Source organism: Lissotriton vulgaris, chromosome 7, assembly GCF_964263255.1.
Source record: "Lissotriton vulgaris chromosome 7, aLisVul1.2, whole genome shotgun sequence".
Lineage (NCBI taxonomy): Eukaryota > Metazoa > Chordata > Amphibia > Caudata > Salamandridae > Lissotriton > Lissotriton vulgaris.
In genome coordinates, this window is record NC_141695.1 from 1,746,264,886 (window position 1) to 1,746,292,869 (window position 27,984).

The following is a 27,984-nucleotide window of genomic DNA, read 5'->3' on the forward strand; positions in this document are numbered from 1 at the left end:
AACAGTGGATTGCTTTATATGGTTTGAGAAGCTTGGGGGAAGCAGAAAAGCAGAAAATAAAACAACAACTCAATATATGCATCAGATCCAAAGAGTTCAGAGTTAAAACTGTCCCACAGAAGGTGAGGGCAGAAAAGGGGGCAGGAGATGAATTTACCTGCCATAACCGTCTTTTCTCCACCCACTCTTGTTACCCCAAAACCAGACCTGCCGGTGAAAGGAGGGTGAAAAGGGACGAGCTCACTGTATTTCTAAGGGTTAAATGAAAGAATTGTGGCCCTTCCAAATCAGTCTCATCTGCCTTAAATACAGTATACCCAGAGCAGGGGGCACACCTCCTCATGCCCCCATGGCATCCTTCCACAACCAACACAGGAGGAATCACCAAAGAAAAGGTCTGAAGTGGTTTATTCCAGCCTGCAAGAATTTCTCAGTTTATAATTGCAGTAAGACCCCACTAGTATGGCACTAAAAAAACATGAAAAGACAAACAAAAAAAACATACGCTAGAAAACCTAAAGAAAAAATAACGAAAGCAACAATTTGAAGAAAAACACTTTAAAAGTTCAAAGCATGTCCGTTTTTTCACTTTAATGTTTTCCATTATTATTCATTTTTAAACGGCTGGGAGCCATGGGCAGGCCGGGCTCCTCCTCTGTTTTATGGAATTTCATGATTTTTTTTTCTGGGTCCATCTTCAAGAGTCCCTTTGTTTTTAAAAGCGCAGAATTTAGACAGTTCCAAAATTCTGAGGCAAGGCGAATACTGTTTTCAGTTTTTTCTTTTGTTTTAAGAAACCCTGAGTTCAACACCAGCTGGCGATGCGACAGCCACGGGGTGAAGGGCACCAGAGTAGTGACTTCCCCGCGCAGAAGTAGGTGTGACGGCCATCTTTTTTATCTGCCCATTCTCTTCTCCTGCCAAATGCCCCCTCCCTTAAAAAAAAACTAAAAATTATCCCCAAAAAATATGACAGTACAATTGCTAGGAAAGGGGAGCAACTTCCCCTTCCCCCGCACCAGGGTGGGGGTGGGGGGCAATGCAAGGTCCCATCGCACGCACAGCGCACACTTGGTGACAGAATCAAATCTAAAGTCAGGGGAATGCAAAACCTCCAAAAAAGCGAAGGCAATTCTGTTTTACCCCAAGTCTCCGCCAATCACACTTCTCTGTTGAGAAGAAGGAAGGCCATGCCAACTCCATGACCTCATTCTTGGCTGGGGATCTCCATTGGCTGTCCTCGCCTCGGCGTGCCCCCGTCGGGTGGCAGCAGGGGTATCCTGGGCAGGTGTGATGCCCGTAACGTCTGTATCCGCCGGCACTCCTGGCAGATGCGGATGTGCGTGCAGCTGCGTGGTGGCCCCGGTGGCTCGTCCAAGAGGCGCTGAGGACCGGGGCCTGGCTCGGTCAAAGCTGTCCCCGAGTAGAGCTTGCCGTTGCTAAGCCTCATCTCTCGGACAGAGCGGAGTGGCTTGGTGAGGGAGAGGGTGGGGCGACCGTGCCTCCGCCGCCGGCGTGAGCGGGAGGTCTTACGGCAGGAAACTGCACTACGGAGCTCGCTCAGCATCTCCTGGCATACAGACACCTGTGGTGGAAACAAAATAATATAATAAATAAATGATGCAGTTCAGAGTTAGATGGGCAGAGGAGAGAAGTTGATATAGGGAAAATGTGAAACATTATATACAAACACACAGAGAACTGAGGCCAGCAACTTCCATGCAAAAATTTTAAGTTAGAAACAGTTTTAGGCCCCAGTAGGAACACAGGCCTCTGCACGAGAAACAGAGCAGATATAGCATGGTACAAAGGACAATGTGTTTAGCTGAAATAATGAGGTCACATAGTTTGTTGAGAGGTCAGGAAGTAGCATGTGGTTAATAAGTTAAGCTACTGCATGTAGCATTGATCATATCTTCCTTCAGACTCGGGAATCCAGAAGTGCTTAAGCACAGAAGCTGCAAAAATAGGTTACCACAATTTCCATCTGCTAGAGAAAAGAGCCAAAATACACCAATCAAATAAGAGCCTTCTCCCTCTGAAGCGCTGAGGTTTTTTACAGCTATAAACTTGAACACGTACATATGAAGAAATACCAGACGTACATCCTGCCTTAGTACATACTGACGCACAGATGCATGCTTCTGCCGAGATCACACCTACAAGTCAGATAGCTGGTCACTCGCTTCTGCAGAAACCACAGCGTCACACCTACCCGGCTACGTGGCTGAATGTAAGAAATCACATAAAAAAGACCAGATAGGCTTGACCAATCAAAGTTGAGCAGGACATAACCATGCGCTGTGCAGTTAGATAAATATATCTTTGCTCCACTTAGATTCCGAGAACCGAAGCCCACATAGGGGTTTCCATGATCATTATTTGAGGCCAGGCCAACCTATATGCACTTCTGTTTCTAAGAAATTGCTACATCTACTGATATTACCTTATATGTCCTGCGTGAACGTTGCTAACGTTAATGGTCAGCTTGTGAATCTTTCCTTTGTGGTGTGGAAGAATAAATAGAGCTGCTTCTGAGCTAAATCTCCAGACATCAAGTTGCAACTCCTCTGAGGTGAGCTGATCTCTCCTGTAGTGTCTGATCCTCACTGCAGTATTGTAATAAACCCATATTATATTGTCAACCTGCTTTTCTTGGTGTTTGTTCAATAGATTTTTCCTCCAACAAAGGACAACGCAAAGGGTGTAGTAGAGCTGAGAGAAGCACAAGACAAAGGGAGTAGTAGTGCAGAGAGAAGGACAACACAGAGTGTGTAGTAGTGCTGAAGAGAGGGTGTAGTAGTGCTGAAAGAAGGACAACACAGAGGATGTGGTAGTGCAGAGAGAAAGGGAAGACACGGGGAGTAGTAGTGCTGAAGAAAGGGTATAGTAGTGCTGAGAGAAGGACAACACAAAGGGTGCAGTAGTGCTGAAAGAAGGACAACACAAAGTGTGTAGTAGTGCTGAAGAAAGGGTGTAGTAGTGCTGAGAGAAGGACAACACAAAGGGTGCAGTAGTGCTGAAGAAAGGGTGTAGTAGTGCTGAGAGATGGACGACACAAAGTGGGTAGTAGTGCTGAAGAAAGGGTGTAGTAGTGCTGAAAGATGGACAACACAAAAGGTGTAGTGCTGAGGAACGGTTTAGTAGTGCTGAAAGATGGACAACACAGAGGGCGTGGTAGGGCAGAGGCCCAGACAAGGGCTCTAGTTGTGCTGAAGAAAGAGTGTAGTAGTGCTGAGAGGACAACACAAAAGGTGTAGTAGTGCTGAGGAAAGGTTTAGTAGTGCTGAAAGAAGGACAACACAAAAGGTGTAGTGCTGAGGAAAGGTTTAGTAGTGCTGAAAGATGGACAACACAGAAGGCGTGGTAGGGCAGAGGCCCAGACAAAGGGTCTAGTTGTGCTGAAGAAAGAGTGTAGTAGTGCTGAGAGGACAACACAAAGGGTGTAGTAGTGTTGATGGAAGGATGTAGTAGTGCAGAGAGAAGGACAATGCCAAGGATCTATTAGTACTGGGAGAAGAACAAGACAAGTGGTGTAGTAGAGCTGAAGGAAGGGTCTAGTATTGCTAAGAGAAGGACAACTTAAGGCATGCAGTAGTGCTGATAGAAGGAAACACAAAGGGAGTAGTAGTGCTGATAGAAAAGGTCTGCAGACACAGTATACGTGTTGAAAAACAGAAAATAATCACACAGGTGCAGTAGTTTTGAGAGAAAAGAAGGATAGAGCATCAAATATAACAGAGCTTGGTGGATAGGAGGCCTATACTCAGGGTGTACTCACAAGAGTGGAGAGAAGAAAAACCACAAGAGTCTAACAGTGGTTAAAAGAGAGAAACACAACACAAAGTGTGGTGAAGCTGAGGTGAGAGGACTACACTGCTAGACAGGGGTGCAGAGGTGTAGAGGAGGCAAGAACACCAAATAAGAGTTCAGGAGTGGTGAAGGGGGAGTCGGAAAACAGAGAGTGTAGCTGGGCTGATAGGAGAGAAGGATTATAACCAAGGCTCCCTGCTTTTTACAAACAAATACACACAGAAAAACATTTATTTTCTTGCCTGTACTTCTTTTTAAATGTGGCTAAAAACAGAAATTGGGTTGCTTTTTGAGTGATTGTAAATACTGCCTGCCATGACTGCCAGCTCATAGGGCAGAGGTTAAAAAACAAAAGAATTGTAGTAAAGAGGCTTAAACTGCAGTAGATGTGCACAAGGGTGATTCTTAATTTTTTTTATTTTCAAATAAGTGCATTGATTTACCTTCTGAGGGTGTTCATAGCAGTGAACCCTGGCCGGCATTTAAACATGAATGCATATTTATCCGTTACATAAATGTAGAAATATATTCATTTCAGGTTCATTTTATGACAAACCCCAAATTAAATACAGATAAAAGTAGCAACAAATAAATATGGATACATTCAGACGGAAATGCCCAAAAAATAAATACCATAAAACTGTGGTCCCCAATTATAAACTCACAGTAGTAGTGGTAAAGGGAGAGATGGATTATGTACAGGAGGCAGTAGTGGTGAGAGGAGAGAAGAAGTAAACACAGGAGGTAGAAGCACCGAGAGGAAAGAAGGACTGAGCACAGGAAGTAGCTTCACTGAGAGGAAAGAAGGACTAAGCACTGGAAGTAGAAGCACCGAGAGGAAAGGACTAACCACAGGAAGTAGGATTACCAAGAGGAAAGAAGGACTGAGCACAGGACGTAGCATAACTGAGAGGAAAGAAGGACTGAGAACAGGAAATAGCAGCACAGAGAGGAAAAAAGGACTAAGCACAGGAAGAAGCATTACTGAGAGGAAAGAATGACTAAGCACAGGAAGTAAAAGCACTGAGAGGAGAGAATGACTAAGCACAGGAAGTAGCAGCATCTAGAGGAAAGAAGGACTGAGCAAAAGAGTAGCAGCACCGAGAGAAAGAAGGACTAAGCACAGGAAATAACAGTACTGAAAGGTGAGAAGGATTTCACACAGGAGGTAACAGTACTGAGAGGAGAGAAAGAGTAACCACAGGAGGTAGCAGTACTGAGAAGAGGGAAGGAATAGCCACAGGAGGTAACAGTACTGAAAGGAGAGAAGAAAGACACACACAGGGGTAGTAGCCCTGTATGACACTCACAGCTGTAGTAATACTGAAGGAGAGAAGGAGAATACATAGGTGTACAAGTGTGTAGAGGGAAAGAAGATTACACTCTGGCTGTTACAACAGAGGATGATATACAGGGGGAAGAAGTAATGATTGGAGAAAAGAACAACACATGCTGTAGTAGAAATGAGTGCAGAGGATGACATTCAGTGTAGTAGCACTAAGTGCAGACAAGAACAACATATGTGTTGTAGTAGAATAGAGGGGCAGAGAATAACGTAAAGGTGCAGTAGTATTGAAAGGACAGAATGAGAATGAATGGTAGTACACAGAGGTCATTTAGATTACTCACAGTGTGTAGTAGTACTGAGAGGGAAGAAGGACAACACACAGGTGTAGTGGTGCAGGAGAAGAACAGGACCACACACATGCTGTTGTTGTACTAAGAGGAGGGTGTACTAACACTGATAGGTCAGAAAGACAACGCTGAGGTGTAGTAGTAGTACTTAAAGAAGAGAACAAATGGGCTCAGGGTTAGCAGTGTGGAGAAAGCAGGATTACACAGAGAGTATATCCTTCTCATTCCTGGGAAGTATATCACACCAGATGTAGTGATGCTGAAAGGAGATCAGGATTACACAGAGGGTGCCGCAGTGCTTACTGGTGACGACAACGCACAGCATCTAGCAGTGGTGAAAAGAGATCAGGTGAGAAGTGCAACACCCAGGTTGTAGTAGTAGTGAAAGGAGATCAGGATTACACGTGGTGTAGCAGAGTCGACAGGAGAGGAAAACATTACTCGGTGCGGTAGTGCAAATGGGAGAGAAGGGTGAAATAAGGGATAGCAGTGTGGAGAGAAGGTCAACACACAAGATGTAGTAGTTGTGGAAGGAGATCAGGATTACACACGTTGCAGGAGTACTCACATGTGAGAAGCATCTCCATTCACTACTACTACCCAGGATGTGGTAGTTGTAGTAGTAAAAGAGTGAGAAATCAAACAGGTAACAGCACGAGGAATCCCTGTTGTTTACAAGAACCCTCACTCACCAACCTAGTCGGTGACATGCTTCATCATCGGGCCCCACCAGAGTGGCCGAGTGCCTCCCTGGTGTGCAGGAGTCGTAGCACACAAGGGAGGCACTCGGCCACTCTGGCGGAAACCCAATGATGAAGCGTGCCACCGACTAGGTTGGTGAGTGAGGGTTCTTTTAAACAACAGGGATTCCTCGTGCTGGTACCTGCTTGATTTCTCACTCTTTTGTTGTTATTGATATTTAAATAGGGGGAATAAGAGTGACTATCCCTCCCTCTCTTGTTGTTATTACGTAGTAGTATTAGTTTTATTAGTAGTGAATGGAGATCAGGATTACACACAGGATGCAGGAGTACTCACTTGTGAGAAGCATTTCCATTCACTACTACTACTCAGGATGTTGTAGTAGTTGAAGGAGATCTGGATTACACACAGGATATAGCCAGGTGGGAAGGAGGTGATGGCACTCAGGGTGCAGCAGTGCAAAAGGGAGGGAAGGGTGACACACGGTGTAGAAGTGTGGAGAGGACAGAAGGACAAGGCAAGTGAAAGTTCAAAATTACACACAGGATGTAGCAGTTTCAACGGCAGTGAGGCACATCCGGTAGGGAGTGGTAGTGCTAAGGGGATAAAAGGATGACGCAGGGAGTAGGATGCACTGATAAGAAGCCTTTCTTCCCCTGGTATCAAGGTTTTCTTGTGTCTGCCTGTCTGTGGTAGGAGCCTGCAGGTACTTACTCTGTATTTGGTCATTGTTTGCCTGTGTTTGTGTATTCAGAGGTGCAACACTGCCCCCTGCAGGGGGGAGGGGCAGCTCTAACAGGGGGGCCCCGGACTCTTGCAGGGCCGCCTATTCATTCCAAGGTCAATGAATATCTGTGAGATATAGGAGACTCAGGGACTCCTCATTACATTCTGCAGGGGCCCCCATTACTCTCCGTTACGCCACTGAGGGCCCGATTCACAATGGGTCTCCGCAGTCGTGGCGGGTTCACCGGCTCACAGCCCTCGTTCAACGCTCTGTCACATTTCTTCTTGTGGAGTCCCTGCATGTGTTTTTCTTGGTGCCCTAGAAGTGCAGAGACACATTTTATTCACCCCCTCCTGACTCTAGAGTGGTAATGTTTGTTGTCACTGTTACTTGGATGAGCTCAGACATTTCTGTGAAGATGTCTAGATCCAGCAGCAGAGGGCACCTGCCAAGCTCTGTCTATATGTATTGTTATGAGGTCTTCTGAGGACTTTATGAATCACATATGGAATATTAAAAGCATCTCTTCAGCGAGAGTCGTGCCCTACTTCACAGGGAATCGATTCATAGCAGCTCACAGATGTCAGTGCCAGGGGGCTGGGGTGGCAGGATTGGATTTACGATGCTTCAAGCAGTGGTACCTTCCTCCCACTGATGAGTCAGGCTGGCTCATTTGCATTTTGTAGCGCATCCCCTGCTCTGCCTCTTCCTGCAGGGTGTTCGTGGCTTGTGTGAAGCTCCTGAGCCAGTGAAAACAAAGTTGATTGATGGATTTCTGTGCCATTTTTCTAAAAATCAATTTCTCCCTGAGAAATGTCCCTGTTCTCACAATGACTTGGACAGTTTAAACAATAACCCAATTAAAAAATCAATGTAAAAATCCTTATGGTTTTATTGATTTCCTGCTTCCTCTTGTGTTTCATTTCTTGGTAAACCACCACAATTTATTCATGGTCAAGAAATATGTTCATTTTTCAATGATATGTATTATTGATTGATTGATCGTAATCCATTTGACGCAACAGTTGTCTAATAACTGCATTTCTCTTATACACTAATGCATTTCAGACAGCCCTGGCCCTCTATCTGAGGGACACTCTATTTTTTACATTATCAAAGCCTTGACCCTGAACCTTTAAAAAGACATTTGTTGTTCAATGAATTCACTAGATAAAAAAAGAATCACTTCGAACCTGATGACTTATTGGATGATAGAACAAGAATACAAGAACAGATTTCACACCAGGGGTTATACAAATCAGATAATAAACCAAACAGTCGAGGATAGCCTCCCGCTAAAACATAATACAATTATTGGAAGAGCCTAATAAAAACACCAAATCCTGATTTACTTTTGTGTCAAAATTCTCTATGTACAGTTTGAAAATCAAGGGAATTTCAACAGAAGGTGGGAAATACTACAAAAGTAACAAGATTTTGGTGCCTTATATAAAGACTCTCCGTTATATGCTTTTCAAAGATCATGCAATATCAGAGATTTATTGATCAACAAACAAAAACACCACACATCAAAAGAGAGTTTAAATGTTCCAAAAAATGTTTAACTTCTGTGCATTGCAACAACATGATACAGAGGAATAACATGATTCATCCACATAAAGGTTTTCTGATATTCCTTTACTGTAATGTGACGTGACACTAAAAACTGTATATATGCACTCAAATGTCCATGCAGACTGTTGTACGTGGGCAAAACAGAGCATAAAATCAAGACAAGAATTTCAGAACATAAGGATAACACAAAGAACTTCAATATTAAATCAAGTGTGGCCACACATTTCATGGACAAAAGGCACATTAAAACACAAACAAGAATTGATTTGTCCAAGAAACTACTCCAGAAGGAAATATGCTGGATCAAGCACCTTGACACACTACAACCCAAAGGAATGAATGATTGTATAGAAATTACCTGTTTTATTTGTAGGATGAACAACAGGCAACTTGAATATTGTATGGTGTTATTGAAATGTTAGATAGTGAATATAACAACAATCAACTAAAATATTGTTTTGCTCAGCTATTTTCAGTACACTACAATTGAATTTGTAGTAGTAACAATACTTAGATGATGTAAACATAAATTGGTAACAGATTGGCTGCACTTAACTCACTCACTGTAAGTTTTACCCTATACCTTATGCAGGAATACTGATAATATACACTAGGTAACCCACCATTTGTACGAAGACAACATACACAAAATACCTGTTGATAAATGTGACTATTGTTTCAATACAACAAGTATCAACAGAGGGAGGTAGAGTATTGAGATAGGATTCTCACTCCACGGGCACTGATAATTAAACAAGAAGAATCCTACTCAGAGTGTACACCTCAGAGGTGGGGGACACCCAGTGTTGTGTTAAATACCCCTCACACACCAACAGGCCCCTTGGTGTCATGCTTCATCATCGGGGTCTTCGCACCCCGCTAGAGGGATGCGGCGTGCTACGACCAGCGACTGCGCGGGAGCACTAGAGTGGTTGACTATGTGTGGTGTGTGTTGTGTGCATGTGCTGGGGTATTTGGGAGAATGTGAGTGAAGGGTGTGGTGAGGATTAAAAAGACACCTGGCCAGTAGGTTGTGAGAAAAAACTTTATTCGAAAACTCTGGCTGGTGCTATTAAAAAAGGTGCAAGGCGAGGTTAGTAGTCTTGATTATGGACTCTACCTCTGGTGTGCGTCAACATGTTTCGGAACTCAGTGTTCCTTCTTCAGGACGGGTGCACAACTTCCCAACCCTACTCACGTGTTTTTTAATGAAAAATGTTGTTATTTTCTAAACTTTAGAAAAAAGTGAAAATTATTTACAGTGATAAACAAGGCTATAGTGTGCCTACAGCGGTTTGACGGGATCATGCGGTTGCATGTCCTGAAAAGAAAAGGAAAAATTTTTGAGTTTGGTTGCCACTCGGGAATGGCTCAAACAAGTGCAGTCACTTGGAGCCCCAAACGGTTAAATAAACCTGTAAAAGAAACACATACACAAAATACATAAAAGACACATTTTTAGTTTCTAATAGTTCTGAATTCATACTCATTTAGACTGTCATGTTTTGCCTCACGAGCATGTCCAGAAAGCCAGGGTAGGTAGATGGACTCCTAATCTGTAAAAGGTTTGAAAAGAAGGATTCAGTCCTTTCCTCACTGTTCTCAATATGTTCAGTGGGTTTTGTCAAAAAGGAAGTTTTCTACTCATACTCACAAAGTCCGCCAAAGTAGGTCTCTTTCCTCCCCGCAATACTCCGCTGGTAATGCTTAGCGTGCAGGGTTGTGGTATATATGGGGCCTATGGCGTTCTATGATTCGTTAATTAACGGATGTGATTTAAAGCCCATATATGGGACATCCGCCTCTGTGCCTATCATGATCCTTGACCTGTTGGAGGGATACCATGTGTCGTTCTGAGCATGTAGAATGAGTTAGTGACTCTCTTTCTAAGCGCGCATGCGCATGGTAGGTTGTCTAGATGGATTTAACTGCCATGCGCATGCGTAGAAGATTAAGTATGTTTAGGTACACTACTCCTTTGTTTACATAGATCTGGCACGGTTCATGATCTGAAAATACAGCATGTTAAACAAAACCTACTGAATATTTTCAAAAAAACAATTTTGCTTGATAGAGTGGAGGAGGTGTGAGCCTGGCTACCATTATTTTGCGGATTAGGAAGGTAAGTTCTGGTACTTTCCATTGTTCTATCCAGACAATTGACCCCAAGGGATGTCGTCATTTAGGCCGTCCAGATGAGTGCCCAAACGGAAAATCCAGCGCTGTTCTTTCTGAAATAGGCTAGTTTCCGAGGGCAAGCGTTCGATTACGGTCCAATGTAGATCGTTGACACAGTGTTCTTTGTCTAAAAAGTGAGATGCCATTTTTGTGGTTGTTTTCTTGCATCGGATGTTACTCTTGTGTTCTCCAATCCTTACTTTCACTGGTCGGGATGTCATGCCGATGTATTCTAGGCCACAAGGGCAGGTGATCATATAGACAACATTTTTTGTGTTGCAGTTCGAGAATTGTCTTTGCTCCCATGATGTGCCATTTCTGAAGCGTATTTCTTTGCTTTTTCGTGTCAGGTGGCAACTGTTACAATCTCCGCATGGGAAATGTCCTTGTACCCCAATGCTGGTTTGTCTGCCCGTGGGGATTTGGCGTGGTCTTGTGTGGACCAAAATATCTTTGATATTTCTGCCTCTGCGATGTGCATACATCGGTTTTTCAAAGTTCAGCTGGCCACAGTTCAGTATTCTCCAATGCTTATTGATTACTTTCGACACCTCATTAGACAGGGTTGTGTATGTTGTGACACATATTGGTCTTTTCTCTACTTCCTTTGACTTGTGATTGTCTTCTAGGAGTGCATCCCTGTGATTATTCTTTGCCCTCTTTAATGCCCTGTTTATTGTTTTAACTGGGTATTGCCTCTGTATCAATTTCTTCTTGAGGTCTTTTGCCTGGTTGTTGAACTGGTTCAGTTCCGTACAGTTTCGTCTGAGGCGTAGAAACTGCCCATAGGGTAGGTTCTCCCTTAGGTGCCTGGGGTGGAAACTGTCGTACCTCAGTAGGCAATTCCTTGAGGTGGGTTTGAAGTGAGTTCGACTTTTCAATCTGCCTTCCTCGCTGTATATGCTCAGATCCAGGAATATCATCTTTGTGTTTGATATCGTGCTCGTGAACTTTAGAAATCGATTCTGAGTGTTCAGCCATGTTACAAACTCTTGGGCACTCTCCATATCTCCATCCCAGATGATAAAAATATCGTCAATGTACCTTTTCCAGGTGTTGATCTGGGAATGGTATGGGTTGTCGGTGTTCAGGATTTTGGTATGTTCAAGATGGTACACATAAAGGCCAGCCAGACTCGGCGCAAAAGTGCTGCCCATACTTGTCCCATGGGTCTGTAGGTATAGTGTTTGGTCGTATTGGAAAAAGTTCTCTTGCAAAGCTATGGAGATGCATTCCATAACCAAATTACGTGGGGTTTGGTATTTCCATCTCTCGCTGAAGAGGACTTCTTCTATAATTTGCAACGTTTCGTCATGCGGGAGGCTCGTGTATAAGCTCTCTACATCGAGGCTTAGTAGGAACTGTCTAGCCGGGTCGAATTGTTTGTCTTCGAGCAGTTGTAATACGGCTTTGGTGTCCTTTAGGTAGGTGCTGGTGGATTGAACCAGAGGGCGCAATAAGGCGTCAGCAAACTTGGATAGTGGTTCAAGAATCGACCCTATCCCGGAGACGATAGGTCTTCCCGGTGGATTGTTGACGTTCTTGTGGATCTTGGGGATGCAGTAAAAGTACGGTATCCTCGGTGATGGTTGCTGTAGGAAGTCTGCCTCTTTTCTACTGAACCAGTTATGGGTTAGACCTTCCTCTACCATTCCTCCGATTTTTACACGTAATCTTTCCGTAGGATCTTCTTGAAGGATTTTGTAATTGCGCTCGTCTGATAATAGACGTTTACACTCCATATCGTATGCCTCAAGGGTCTGTAGGACAATGGCTCCCCCTTTATCCGCTGGTTTTATTATCAGTTCATTATTGTCTGTTAATTCCCTCAGGGCTCGATGTTCATCACCGCTGGTGTTATGAAAAGTGCTCCGGCCACTGGGGTTCATCTGATTAACCTCCGTGATGACCGCTTTTTCAAATGTTAAAATTTCCACCGGTATCGCTGAGTCTGGTGGGCTGAAAGTCGATTTTAACCGCAAGCCGGTGTCTGTATTGTCCTCCGGTGGTGGTTTATCCTTGAAAAAGGCCTGGAGCTTCAATTTCCGAAAGAACTCCTGCAGTTCCATGTTTAGTTTGAATATGTCCGGTTTGTGGGTAGGTACAAACCCCAAACCCTTGTTTAACACACTCTCCTGTGTTGTTGTTAGACTCAACGGTGTTAAGTTGACTATTAGGTTCCTCTCTTTCTTGTCGATGGCTGGTTGGGGAGGGACCCGGTCATGCTCCTGGTTGTTCGTGTGTTGGGCTGTTCCTGGTCCTGCCATGCCACGTTGTTGCCTTTCCGGTTTCTTCCTCGTGTTATCTGGCGTGTGCCTAAAAAAGGCTGCTGTTGTCCTCCAAAAGCCTGTTGTTGGCCATAGAAACCTTCATTATATTCTTGGTTCCACTGTGGGTAGTTCATTGCCATTGGGGTTGGTCCAAACTGGTATGGGTTGAATTGAGGGGGGCCCATATATTGTGGATACTGATTTTGAGGTTGGTAACCTCTCCATCCCCTTTGTTTTGGGAATTGTTGTCTGCGTTGTCTCCATCCACCACGTCTTTGTCTCGATCCTTTGTTGCCACTCGAGTTTGATCCTGACGAGCTATTGTCTGAGACGTCGCTTTCTGCATCGCTGTTTGTGTTTCTGGAGACATAGTCCACTTTGGTATATGGATATGGGGTCTCTGGAGTGAATTTGGCTACATCTTTAGCCAATTTGTTTGTTTTGCTTTGTTTCAAAGTACATTCGAATTCTGTCATCTGCTGGTTCAATTCATCCAGTCTTGTTTTCAGTTCCTCTGTGCTTATGTACGTGTTGAGTTGGACCTCAATCTTATTGATTTCAATTTTCAGTTCATGTGTTATCCTTGCGGCAGTTTTTACTATAAGTACCAACCAGTCCCTCGAGCAGTGCCAGGAAATCAGGGACCATTCTTTTTTAAAAACCATGTCATTTTGAAAAATGAAGGGTTTGTTTTTCACAATTAGTCCTGGTGGAGCCATTTTGTTGCGAAGGTACTCGGTCTTGAAAAGGCCGTGGAGGGCAGCTTTTATTTGGCTGCGTCTCAAGTTCAATAGTTCGTTCCAGTCGTTAGTGTTTGGACCAGTTTCTTGGTTACTCAAACCTTCGAAGAGGTTAGAGTCCGATAGGATTTTATCAATTTCATCCTCAGGAAAGGTAAGGCCATGCTCGTCCTCCATTTCTGAGAAAGGAGTTGGACCGCTGGCTTCTATTGAATATGGTGTGTGTCTTTTATGTGTGTGTTCAGTGTTGTCGGAGCAAAAGGACTCCCGCAGCTCTGCGCTGCCTAGAACAACAAGTATCAACAGAGGGAGGTAGAGTATTGAGATAGGATTCTCACTCCACGGGCACTGATAATTAAACAAGAAGAATCCTACTCAGAGTGTACACCTCAGAGGTGGGGGACACCCAGTGTTGTGTTAAATACCCCTCACACACCAACAGGCCCCTTGGTGTCATGCTTCATCATCGGGGTCTTCGCACCCCGCTAGAGGGATGCGGCGTGCTACGACCAGCGACTGCGCGGGAGCACTAGAGTGGTTGACTATGTGTGGTGTGTGTTGTGTGCATGTGCTGGGGTATTTGGGAGAATGTGAGTGAAGGGTGTGGTGAGGATTAAAAAGACACCTGGCCAGTAGGTTGTGAGAAAAAACTTTATTCGAAAACTCTGGCTGGTGCTATTAAAAAAGGTGCAAGGCGAGGTTAGTAGTCTTGATTATGGACTCTACCTCTGGTGTGCGTCAACATGTTTCGGAACTCAGTGTTCCTTCTTCAGGACGGGTGCACAACTTCCCAACCCTACTCACGTGTTTTTTAATGAAAAATGTTGTTATTTTCTAAACTTTAGGGGCTCCAAGTGACTGCACTTGTTTGAGCCATTCCCGAGTGGCAACCAAACTCAAAAATTTTTCCTTTTCTTTTCAGGACATGCAACCGCATGATCCCGTCAAACCGCTGTAGGCACACTATAGCCTTGTTTATCACTGTAAATAATTTTCACTTTTTTCTAAAGTTTAGAAAATAACAACATTTTTCATTAAAAAACACGTGAGTAGGGTTGGGAAGTTGTGCACCCGTCCTGAAGAAGGAACACTCAGTTCCGAAACATGTTGACGCACACCAGAGGTAGAGTCCATAATCAAGACTACTAACCTCGCCTTGCACCTTTTTTAATAGCACCAGCCAGAGTTTTCGAATAAAGTTTTTTCTCACAACCTACTGGCCAGGTGTCTTTTTAATCCTCACCACACCCTTCACTCACATTCTCCCAAATACCCCAGCACATGCACACAACACACACCACACATAGTCAACCACTCTAGTGCTCCCGCGCAGTCGCTGGTCGTAGCACGCCGCATCCCTCTAGCGGGGTGCGAAGACCCCGATGATGAAGCATGACACCAAGGGGCCTGTTGGTGTGTGAGGGGTATTGTTTCAATACTTCTTTTAATACACATTTCTTGTTTTGGTACCTAGGTAAAAACTTTTTCATATGCACACTCAGTATTTTTTTGCAGGACATAGAGATAACGTTCATCATTTCAATATGGCCTCTACGCTATGGTGATGCGGTATTGACCGGTCACATTATGACACCTGTCTAAGAGATGTTATGGAAGAAACAAGTGAACCACATGGAATGCGCATCATTGAGACGCGCTGGAGGAGACACAAACTAGACTCCACAGTAACTTTTATTCACAGCAGTATCAAAATTGACAGGAATTAGACTCAGTAAGATTGTAATACTTGAGATTTTGACTTTTGATGAATGTTCAGTTGAGGCGGAAAGTGCAATAGACTTTTGCACAACAAATAGTTTAAGAGTAAAGTATGCTAGCAAGGGTTCCATGGATGCACACATGGCAGTTAGTGAAGACATAGAAGGCTTATTCAAATTAGTTTTGAACAGTTAAGAGGAAGAGATTGCAGGTGTTATAATCATATGCTGTTATGTTATGTTGTACAGCATAACAAGTGAGTAAGCACCAAACGGAAATACTATAAGTGAATCCATTGAATAACTTGTCAAATTCCATAGCACTGTATATAGTAAAGAAAAACAAAAGATTTGGATAAAGATAAGTGCTACTTTGATGATGTGTGACACAATATTAGATTGTTTTGTGATTTGATCAATATAGGTACAGTGAAATTTGATACAGATTTTGTTTTGATTTTTTTTTGTATTGTAGATAGAGCGTTCCCCCAGAAAGGACCAGGGAGGTTAGAAATGTGTTAAGGTATAAGAGAAAGACAGTCATTTGACAAATTGTCATGACAAATGGATGATGATCAATCGATCATGGATATAATTGAAAAATGAACTTATTGCATTACCATGAATACATTGTGGTTGTTTATCAATAAATGTAATACGCAGAGGAGCAGGAAATCAATAAAACCAACAAGGATATTTACGTTTGTTCATTGTTTGAATTGTGCAACCCATTGTAGGCGCATATAACCATTGCACCCTGGGACTGCGATCATCAGAGTACAGAGAATAAACCACCTCTTACTTTTTACACCACAGAATGGTTTCTGTGTTGTGCTTCCCAGAGAGATATCACAATAGGGATCTGTGACGTGTCTGTCATGAGGTACATGTTCCTAAGCTTGTTCCCTTTTGTAGTAAGTATTCCCCATTTACTACTAAAATGTAACCATACGTGTGAAAAGATGGGGAGACAAGGACTTTGTTCATAGGTTTGTGCAAAGCATGTTGTAGTATATGAGCAGGACGACTGTAGTAATATTTCATGTGTTACAAATAGGCCCCAGGGTCATTGCAAAGTCTGTGCCTGACTCATAATTCAAGTTAGGACATAAATCCTGTTGACTAGAATTGATGGAGGATGCATTCAAACATAAACCCATCCTAAAACAAAGTCAGACTTGTGCACTATCTGTATATCGTGATACGCAACTGGTCAACTGGCATTCACCAAGCACCCTGGCTGAATAGTATAGTGACTTTGGATTCCACCTCAAACTCAAGACTTTCAACAAAACAAAGACATTCATGGAAAAGTAAGCTTTCCACATGATCTCAGGTTACAATGAAGGGACAACAAAACAAAACGAAAGTTTTAAAAATCTGATAAAGCCTCTTTTGTAAAGATGCTTCTTTAAGGTGCCACATTAGCACTATAAGTCACTCAATTTCCCTATGCTTAAACAACTTTGTAAAGTGATCAGTTGCTCATGTAAAGTGGTCTAATGCCCTTGAGCGAAGTTCCCCCTATATGAAATAGAAAATACAATAAAATAAAATAAATTCATCTTCTGTCTGGTTTATTTCTTTCCTATGGTTTGTGCTTCCTTTTCTGGTTCACCCATTCACTGTTTGCTTCTTTCTTGTCCTCTCTTTATCTATGTCATCTTTTTCACTTTCACCCCTTGTCCTTGTTTTCTTTCCCTATCTTTAGCAATATTTTCCTCTTCTCAACATCTCCCTCTTCTTCCTCTTGATTTTCATTCCTTCCTCCACCACTCCACCCTGTTCACTCTTTTACCTCTTCAGTTTCCGCCGACCGCCGCGTCGACCAGACGAACTCCATGATGGCGACGAAGACCGCAATGATGAGCCCGCAGATGAGGACGACGAAAATACCACCAATGTTCTCCATGCCCAGACCTGAAAGAATGAAAAGAGAAGAGAGGATTTAGGAGATGGTCAAAGTCATAATCAGAGGACACATGATGTTCACAATCTACTGAGAGCCATTGCATCCCTTTGGTAGCAACTCTGGGAGGTGCAGGCTGGCACATATTAGGTGAGTGTTGATTCTCTGTGGGAGCACACCTAGGAAGGGAATGATGTCACACACTAGGTGAGCTACTGCATCTGTACTGGTGCATGGCTGAGAGGTTAAGAAAGGTCCACAGTAAGTCACTTACTGCACTTCTCTGAGAGCACACCTGGGAGGAGAAGAATGGACCACACTGGAGGAATGATTGCATCCACATCTGAAATGCCTGCAAGTTGAAGCCTGGATTAACAGATGAGTCACTGCATCCCTATGGGAGCACCTGTAGGAGGGGAAAGGGGCACACACTAGGTGAGGTACTGCATCTGTGCTGGTGCATGGCTGAGAGGGAAAGAAAGGCCCACAGCTGGAGCGTCACTCCTTTCCTATGCTTTACTAAGTGAGTCACTGCATCCCTGTGGGAGCACATCTGGGAGGGAGAAGATCTCCCACCCTAGGTGAGTCACTGCTTCCACCTGGAGCACACCTGGGAGAGGGAGGATCTCCCATCCTAGGTGAGTCACTGCATCCCTGTGGGAGCACACCTGGGATGGGGAGGATCTCCCATCCTTAGTGAGTCACTGCATCCCTGTGGGAGCACACCTGGGAGGGGGAGGATCTCCCATCCTTAGTGAGTCACTGCTTCCACCTGGAGCACACCTGGGAGGGGGAGGATCTCCCATCCTAGGTGAGTCACTGCATCCCTGTGGGAGCACACCTGGGAGGGGGTGGATCCCCCATCCTAGGTGAGTCACTGCATCCCTGTGGGAGCACACCTGGGAGGATCTCCTATCCTTAGTGAGTCACTGCTTCCACCTGGAGCACACCTGGGAGGGGGAGGATCCCCCATCCTAGGTGAGTCACTGCATCCCTGTAGGAGCACACCTGGGAGGATCTCCCATCCTAGGTGAGTCACTGCTTCCACCTGGAGCACACCTGGGAGTGGGAGGATCTCCCATCCTAGGTGAGTCGCTGCTTCCTCCTGGAAGCACACCTGGGAGGGGGAGGATCTCCCATCCTAGGTGAGTCACTGCTTCCACCTGGAGCACACCTGGGAGAGGGAGGATCTCCCATCCTAGGTGAGTCACTGCATCCTCCTGAAAGCACACCGGGGAGGGGGTTCGATCGCCCACCGTAGGTGAGTAACTGCATCCCTGTGGGAGCACACCTGGGAGGGGAGGATCTCCCATTCTAAGTGAGTCACTGCATCCCTGTGGGGGCACACCTGGGAGTGGGAGGATCTCCCATCCTAGGTCAGTCACTGCATCCCTGTGGGAGCACACCTGGGAGGGGAGGATCCCCCATCCTAGGTGAGTCACTGCTTCCACCGGGAGCACACATGGGAGGGGGTGGATCTCCCACCCAGGTCAGTCACTGTATCCCTGTGGGAGCACACCTGGGAGGGGAGGGTCCCCCATCCTAGGTGAGTCACTGCTTCCACCGGGAGCATACCTGTGAGTGGGAGGATCTCCCATCCTAGGTGAGTCACTGCATCCACCTGGAGCACACCTGGGAGGGGAGGATCCCCCATCCTAGGTGAGTCTCTGCTTCCACCGGGAGCACACATGGGAGGGGGTGGATCTCCCACCCTAGGTGAGTCACTGCATCCCTGTGGGAGCACACCTGGGAGGGGGTGGATTGCCCATCCTAGGTGAGTCACTGCTTCCACCTGGAGCACACCTGGGAGGGGGAGGATCTCCAATCCTAGGTGAGTCACTGCTTTCACCTGGAGCACACCTGGGAGTGGGAGGATCTCCAATCCTAGGTGAGTGACTCCATCCACCTGGAGCACACCTGGGAGAGGAAGGATCTCCCATCCTAGGTGAGTCACTTCATCCTCCTGGAAGCACACCTGGGAGAGGGGGGATCGCCCATCCTAGGTGAGTCACTGCATCCCTGTGGGAGCACACCTGGGAGGGGAGGATCCCCCATCCTAGGTGAGTCACTGCTTCCACCTGGAGCACACATGGGAGGGGGTGGATCTCCCACCCTAGGTGAGTCACTGCATTCCTGTGGGAGCATACCTGTGAGTGGGAGGATCTCCCATCCTAGGTGAGTCACTGCATCCACCTGGAGCACACCTGGGAGGGGAGGATCCCCCATCCTAGGTGAGTCACTGCTTCCACCGGGAGCACACATGGGAGGGGGTGGATCTCCCACCCTGGTTGAGTCACTGCATCCCTGTGGTAGCACACCTGGGAGGGGGTGGATCGCCCATCCTAGGTGAGTCACTGCTTCCACCTGGAGCACACCTGGGAGGGGGAGGATCTCCAATCCTAGGTGAGTCACAGCTTTCGCCTGGAGCTACACCTGGGAGTGGGAGGATCTCAAATCCTAGGTGAGGGACTCCATCCACCTGGAGCACACCTGGGAGAGGAAGGATCTCCCATCCTATGTGAGTCACTGCATCCTCCTGGAAGCACACCTGGGAGAGGGGGAATCGCCCATCCTAGGTGAGTCGCTGCTTCCACCTGGAGCACACCTGGGAGGGGGAGGATCTCCCATCCTAGGCGAGTCACTGCATCCTTCTGGAAGCACACCTGGGAGAGGGAGATTCTCCCATCCTAGGTGAGTCGCTGCTTCCATCAGGAGCACACCTGGGAGGGGGGGTCGCCCATCCTGGGTGAGATGGTGCATGGGAGCACACCTTGGAGGGGGTGGATCGCCGATGCTGCCCCAGCAACTGGCTCCCCAATTTGGGCAAGAGAATTGCCAGGAAAACCAACCTAGAAGGAGAGGTGTGCCCACTTTTGCCAACCCTCTGTGCTTGGCAGTGAATAGTCTGCTTGGTGATGCCCCGGATATTGCTCCAAACCACCATTCTGTGCCTCAGCCCCCCCTTTGCCAAGACCCTTTCCTCCTTTGCTATGTCCTGACATGGCTTTCTCTGACTCAGAACAGAACTTATAATAAAGTGCCTAGATTACCCTCAAGGGTGATTAGCACAATATATAAATATACTTAACATAACATAACAAAACAAAGTAGTCCTATTTTTCAAAAATAAGTTATTTTACCCAGCATCTGCAAACACCAACACAAATTGAAGTGTTTAATTATTTTTTTATTTTTGCCGCTTTATATAGTGCAAACTTAGGGCATCCAAGTGCTTTACAAGAGAACAAGACGAAGAATATAGATAACAATCGACATAAAAATAACGGATAAATTACATAAAATGCACATGAACCCAGCAGATGGAATAAAGAGAGAAAGGTTAGGCGGAATATATATAGATCCATTGGAAAGATCAAAAAGGGGATGTGGAGAATAGACCATAGTTTCCTCCAAAGTGTCCCACAGTCAGGAGGATTTTGAGATACTTTTAAAGCTGTGTGAAGAGCTGGTCAGTCCCTGTTGAGCTCCAGATATTTTCAGTTTTCCAACAAAGTAGGAGGGCGTGGCCTTGTGGAGGGTGTTGCGGGTGATGCTGGCAGTCTTATAATGGGCTCTTGTTTTAATGGGACACCATTGTAGGTTGTGAAGAGTAGAAGAAATGTTATCACATTTATGTAATCTGTCACAAAGCATGCAGCTGTGTGAAGCTCTCCTCTTAGGGGTGCCAGATGTTGTTTAGGGAGATCAGAGAGAAGAAAGTTCCAACAGTTGTGCCTGGAGAGTACCCGTGACTGACTGCAGTTTTCAGGCCCTGCTGAGGAGTGAAATACCTGATGTTCCACAGGAGGCTAGGATGGTGGTGTCTTCCCTTGGCCATTGGTACAATTTGCCTCTGAAGGTTAAGACGATTGTCAAGGATAAATCCCAATTAATTTAGCACCCGGTATAAATGCTGGTTTACAGTTCCGTGGTGAGAAGGATTCAAGCCTCTCTTGTGCGGGGAGGTTGGATTTTTTGAAGAGATTAGAAGAAACATATTTTTGGTTGAGTTGAGTTTGCAGTGATGGTTGGCCACACACTTTTGAACCCTGTTGAGTTGAGTAGAAGGATGTCTACAGGCAAGGAATATCCCAGTGGACCTGAGTATCATCCACATATTGGTGACTGAAAATTCTAGAGTTACTCAGAATCTTTCCAAGTGGTTTGAGATGGAGATTAAACAAGTCTGGGCATAGGTAAACAAGCGAACTTGACAGTGGAGCCCTCTGTTTAACAGAACCTAACCTGATATACCTCTGCTAATATTATCCCCTCTGTCCTTACTGGGGTCTGTGTGCACTCTGAATCGCACCCACTGTCACAATGCTAGCTCCTGTATGAACCTAACAATTTAAAACAAAAGCAAAGGTGCACCATACATCAATTTCAAAACAAGAAGAACAATTATATGGTCCAAATCCAACACTAATGTTCTTGAAGATTTTCTGTTTAATCCATTTTTTATAGTTTAAAAGCGAAGACAAAAAATGTATGTAGCTTTTCACAATGATACCGCCGAGGCGTTTCGTCCTAATACAGGACTTCTTCAGGTTTCGTGTTCGAATGCTTCACTGGAAAATACATGGCATTTCAAGTCACTCAATTCAGTTGCTTCCCGAATTTTGAGGCATCAGTTACTGCAACTTTTCTCCAACAGGTCCAGGTCAGAAAGACATCTCTTTCTGACTTTCTGTAATAAACAGAAAATCTTGAAGAACATCAGTGTTGGATTTGGACCATATAATTGTTCTTCTTGTTTTGAAATTCATGTGTGGTGTACCTTTGCTTTTGTTTTAAAAGGCTGGGGATAGAACTGAGTCCTAGGCAACCCCTTGCTTTAGGTCAGCCTTGCCAGAAACAGAGCCTCCTATATCATCTATTTGTGATTATATTGACAAATAGGAACTGAATCAGTTTAGGACTGTATCATTGACACCCAACGGTTCCTTCAGGATGGTAATCAGGGAATGGTTGTTGACGTATCAAAGACAATCCAGAGGTCCAAAAGCACAGGTAGGTACAAGTTCCCTAAACCAAGGAAGCATAGAGAATCACACTCAATTTGCAGTGAGGTATTTCAGTGCAGTGGTCCTGTCAGAAAGATTGAGAAGAATGTTTGCCTGGATATGCAGGGACAGTTGAGTAGCTACACAGCTCCCTAACACCTTGCCTAAGAAGGAAAGTGTTGAAATTAGATGGAAGTTGTTCGAGCCATTGGTGCCAGCTGTGGGCTGCATCAGGATGGGGACGACCTGGCCAATTTTGAAACAATCTGGGAAAATACCTTGCTCCAGTGAGTAATGTACCAGGGATGCCCAGTATAGGAGCAGCAGCTTGGCTATTTCCTTGCTCAAGGTCCTGGGCAGTGAGTCGCAAAGGTGGGAAAGAGTGTATAACCGTCGTCATTGCCTCGGAGTCTGCATCGAAGTGTGACCAGGTCCATTGGGCTTTGAAGTTCAGCACGTCATTGCCAGGACTGACAGATGTTGGCAGAGTGGAAGGTCAACAGAGTCTACTTTCTCTGCAAAGAAGTTCCCAAAATGTGCTAGCTATGACTGGCTATTGGATTGTTTAATGATGTTGAAGAGAGGTTCTGGATGGTTTTTGGGGACATGGATCCAGGGCCCTGCCCAGGAGGCCAATGCAGCTTGCACCACCCATTACCCCTGTCATTGCTGCCAAAACAACTACATCTCTCTCGCATGTAAATGCGACAGTTCAGATTATTCCAGGTCCCCAAAGCTAAGGGAATGGCTGGGGAGGCAGGTATTCACAATTTTTTTATGTATATTGCATTCCCAAACAACCGTTGTAGCGCTCACCTCAAAATTAGATGAGCAGCGCCACCATGTGGTGGACTGTTCTGAGTATGGTGTTGACAATTAGGTACCTGTGCCGAGCACCGGAAAACTATTAAGTGCAGGTACTGAGCACAAGAAAGCACTGGCTCAAATTAAGCACTGCATGAAGCAGAGTTATGATTGCACATTTAGGAGAAAATGTCAGAGCACGGAGCTGCGCCAAATTTGGAAGTGCTCCAACATTTCCAAGATGCAGGGATGTGCTGTATTCACAAGAATACAGTGCACCCCTGTGTTTTCCCCAGTGCTTGCGCTAAATTGAGCTACCTAGTGCCAGCCCAGTCACCCTTGCACCGTAGTGCTATGGTGCCTACGTTTAAGTGAATGATTGTTTATGCCAGGAAGGTGTCAATTCCTCCACATAAATAACCCATAATGGTGATTTATACTTCTATGTGTGCTGCACTCTGCAGCACACACAGAAGTGGGGAATCACCATTAATTAATGGTTGTTTATGCGCAGGAAGGGTCACCTCCAAGGCATTTTCCTCTTTCTGTGTATACTACAGAATGGAGCACATAAAAAAGCAAAAATGAGGAGAAATAAAAGTATTTCTCATCTTTTCGCCATTCTAATGCCCGCTCTTGCATGGCGCCCCTTTCACGCTAAGTGATGTTTGTAAAGGAGCTGCATTTACAAGGCGGCGTCAAGCCACAAAAAGTGGCTTAATGCTGTTTTGTAAAATGGAGAAGGGCAAAGCGACACCAGAACGTTGCTAAAAGTGACATTCTGGTGGCGATATTCTCTTGTAAATATGCCCCCTGATGTGGTTAGATTCAGCTTGAAGATGTTTAATTTGTAGTTTCTTCTAGCAGCCCTCAGGCTAGTCAGATTAGATGCGGAGCGTGCTTGTCTCCTCATCTCTTCACAGTCTGTTAAGAGAGGAATTGAACGTGATCTCGGTCTGAGTGGTTGCACACAATACGTGAAGAGTATGCAAGGCAAGGTCTATCTGAGTAGTGACTGAACATCATTGGCATGGACAGGTAAAGCCTGATCAGATCATAGCTTCCCATCTGGATACATTTCAAGTCCCACTCATGATGCAAATCCTGCATTCCCATTGGAAGAGCTGCCTGAAGAGGATAAACTGGAGACAGGGATCACCGGTGGAGAAGATTTTCCTCGTGTTCTCCGTACTGGTGTATCGACCAGCGGATGCAGCGCAGGCGGTGCTGGATCTGAGCGTGTCTCCTGACATCCTTCGGGCCCGGAAGCTGATCACAGAGGTCAGATGTCAATCGATAGTAGATCACTCTTAGACTGGTCTACACAATTGTTGGGGTCGCTGGATCTCAGATGTGTGCAGAGCTGACCCCGCAGAGAGACGCGAGGAGGGCTAACTCAAGTATGCCAGGTAACCATGAATTTGGTGACCACTGGGTGATTTGGGAGGTGCCCTCTAGTCCACATTATTGGTGGGTGCAGATGTTGTTTTTGGGAAATATTCCTGAGTCAGAGGAGGGATTTACATGGGGTGTGATCTCGTGCCTCAGAGCTCACCAGGGAGCGTCCATGTCCATGGCTCTCTCTGGCAATTATAATTGTGTTAGAATTACCATTGATTGGAAACTATGGGCCTGGTTTAGATGTTTAGCTCAGCTCCTGCTGTGAATTCTGTGTGGAAGACTGATGGAGATGAGAGATTCTAACAGATAGTTTTGCCAGAGCCTCATCAAGAGGCGTCCAATGTGGAGGCCATCTTGAGCAGTGATCGTTGATCGGATAACAGGGCGCTTCACTTTGTATGGGAAACATCAATCACAATGCAACTTTTACAACGCACTTCCATCACAACGCAACTTTTACAACACAGGATCCATTACAATGCATGCCATTACAACGCATGCCTTTACAACGCAGATGTTATTACAACGCATGCCATTACAACATAAGTATAGGTAAGTATATAATTGTATTAATATTATTTTTATTTTTATTTAATTACAATTTTTTTATTAATTTTCTTAAAATAATTATACACTATCCAACACTTACCCTACTATTACAACCCCCTGGAGTTAGAATGGTAATTTCTACCCCTACACTATCCAGCACTTACCCTACTATTACATCCCACTGGAGTTAGAATAGTAATTTTTACCCCTAAACTATCCAGCACTTACCCTACTGTTGCACCCCCCTGGAGTTAGAATAGTAATTTTTACCCCTACACTATCCATCACTTACCCTACTATTACACCCCCCTGGAGTTAGAATAGTAATTTTTACCCCTACACTATCCATCACTTACCCTACTATTACACCCCCTGGAGTTAGAATAGTAATTTTTATCCCTACACTATCCATCACTTACCCTACTATTACACCCCCTTGGAGTTAGAATAGTAATTTTTACCCCTAAACTATCCAGCACTTACCCTACTATTACACCCCCCTGGAGTTAGAATAGTAATTTTTACCCCTACACTATCCATCACTTACCCTACTATTACACCCCCTGGAGTTAGAATAGTAATTTTTATGCCTACACTATCCATCACTTACCCTACTATTACACCCCCCTGGAGTTAGAATAGTAAGTTTTACCCCGACACTATCCAGCACTTACCCTACTACTACACCCCCTGGAGTTAGAATAGCAATTTTTACCCCTACACTATCCAGCACTTACCCTACTATTACACCCCCCTGGAGTTAGAATAGTATTTTTTACCCCTACACTATCCAGCACTTACCCTACTATTACACCCCCCTGGAGTTAGAATAGTAATTTTTACCCCTACACTATCCAACACTTACACTACTATTACACCCCCTGGATTTAGAATAGTAAATTATATTTTATTAATTAAAAATTAAAATTAATTTAATTACCTTATTTAAAAAAATTGTAATTAAATTACATTTAAATAATATTAATTAAATTATATACTTACCTATACTTACGTTGTAATGGCATGCGTTGTAATGGCTTGCGTTGTAATGGATCCTGCGTGTAAAAGTTGTGTTGTGATGGTATGCATTGTGAATGTATGCGTTGTAACATCATACATCCCTTTGTATAGAGAGTCAAGTGTCTTGGAGGGACAGGCTTGGTACAAACGAGGGGTGGTGAAGGTATTGATAAGACATATGCCTGTGAGTGACAGCCTAGACATATTAACTTTACATGGAATGTGCCTACCAGACACAGGATCGTCACATACTGACATGAGTGCCTTTATGCAGGCAGATGAAGAGGATTTAGGAAGCCAGATCAGTGAAAGAGGAGAGTGGAAGACAACATCCTAGATAGTAGGAGGTGTGAGAGTCGAAAGAAATGAAGCAGGTAGAAAGTTGAGAAATAGTGTCGAGTGGATATGAGCATAGGAGGGAGGTGAGAAGAGAAGTAGGAATGGAAGAGGAGAGGAGAAGTATGAATGGAAAAGCAGAGGGAAGTAGGGATGGAAGATGAGTGTGGATGGAGAAATGGGAGAGCAGAGAAAAAGGGGGATTGGAAAATGGGCAATGTAGAATGGCTACAGATCAGGCTTGCCGCAGACTCTTAAACATAAACGCAAGACCCAACATTGTCTTTGTGCTGATGCTGGGACTTGCAGCTACATATAATTGTGAACTTTTCTCATCTGCCTACTTTAGATGGATGCAAAACTCTGAATAAAAAGGTGCAACTTCCTGAGAATCTGCCAGGATTGCAACCTGCGCCCATGTCCTTCAATGAACCCACTAACCCCCTTCCTCTGGTGACAGGTAATTGCAACAATGAAGGGCCATGAACAGATCTAGCCACTAGGGACCCGTCAATTTGTGTTCCTCGTACTAAAGGAGCCTCCTGGTGGCTACAAGCGGCCTATCACATTGTCAGTAAACATTCTATGCTCAGTTCTCATCCAACACATATAATCAGAAACCATTGATAATGCACAAGAATGAGCCAGAAAGACCTTCTCACTTCTTCTGTCCATGAAGATGAAGGCCCTGTGGCCTTTTGCTTGTTATGTTGTTATGTGTATTTGTGTAACACGCAAGTCACATGGGAGGGTATCCAGGCTCTGACGTGGGTGTTGTATGTGCTGAGTCATAGTGCGGCTTAGGTGAAGAGCGAGGCCTTCTGTTTCTTGCAGAATTCAAGAACTGAGGAGGCTCTGATGTGCCCTCAAAACCCTGTGCATATTCTGGCAGGCAGGGGTCCTTAGCAGATATCTTTAAGCAAAATAAAAACCAAATGGAGGATAATATAGACATTCTGTCTATTACATGGACATCCAGGGCCCGATTCACAGAATTAAACTTAGACCTGAAATCTATGTTTAGACCTGAAGTCTGAGTTCAGACCTGAAGCCTAAGGGCCGAATCCACAAAGGTAAACTTAGACCTGAAATCTTTGTTTAGACCTGAAGTCTGAGTCTAGACCTGAAGCCTAAGGGCCGAATCCACAAAGGTAAACTTAGACCTGAAATCTATGTTTAGACCTGAAGTCTGAGTTCAGACCTGAAGCCTAAGGGCCGAATCCACAAAGGTAAACTTAGACCTGAAATCTTTGTTTAGACCTGAAGTCTGAGTCTAGACCTGAAGCCTAAGGGCCGAATCCACAAAGGTAAACTTAGACCTGAAATCTTTGTTTAGACCTGAAGTCTGAGTCTAGACCTGAAGCCTAAGGGCCGAATCCACAAAGGTAAACTTAGACCTGAAATCTATGTTTAGACCTGAAGTCTGAGTTCAGACCTGAAGCCTAAGGGCCGAATCCACAAAGGTAAACTTAGACCTGAAATCTTTGTTTAGACCTGAAGTCTGAGTCTAGACCTGAAGCCTAAGGGCCGAATCCACAAAGGTAAACTTAGACCTGAAATCTATGTTTAGACCTGAAGTCTGAGTTCAGACCTGAAGCCTA

At 44.8% G+C, this 27,984-nt stretch overlaps 1 protein-coding gene across 1 annotated transcript in view; it reads right to left on the reverse strand.

Moving 5' to 3' along the window:
* Window positions 1-310: 310 nt before the first annotated feature.
* The window catches only part of GRIK5 (glutamate ionotropic receptor kainate type subunit 5), a 396,169-nt gene continuing 368,495 nt past the window's right edge, over window positions 311-27,984 (reverse strand). Inside the window, exons 18-19 of the mRNA XM_086929097.1 lie at window positions 17,157-17,278; window positions 311-1,585 (exon numbers count right to left, since the gene is read on the reverse strand). Of these exons, the coding sequence (XP_086785223.1) occupies window positions 1,208-1,585; window positions 17,157-17,278 (500 nt within the window). The 3' untranslated portion in view covers window positions 311-1,207. The remainder of the gene's footprint in view (window positions 1,586-17,156; window positions 17,279-27,984) is intronic.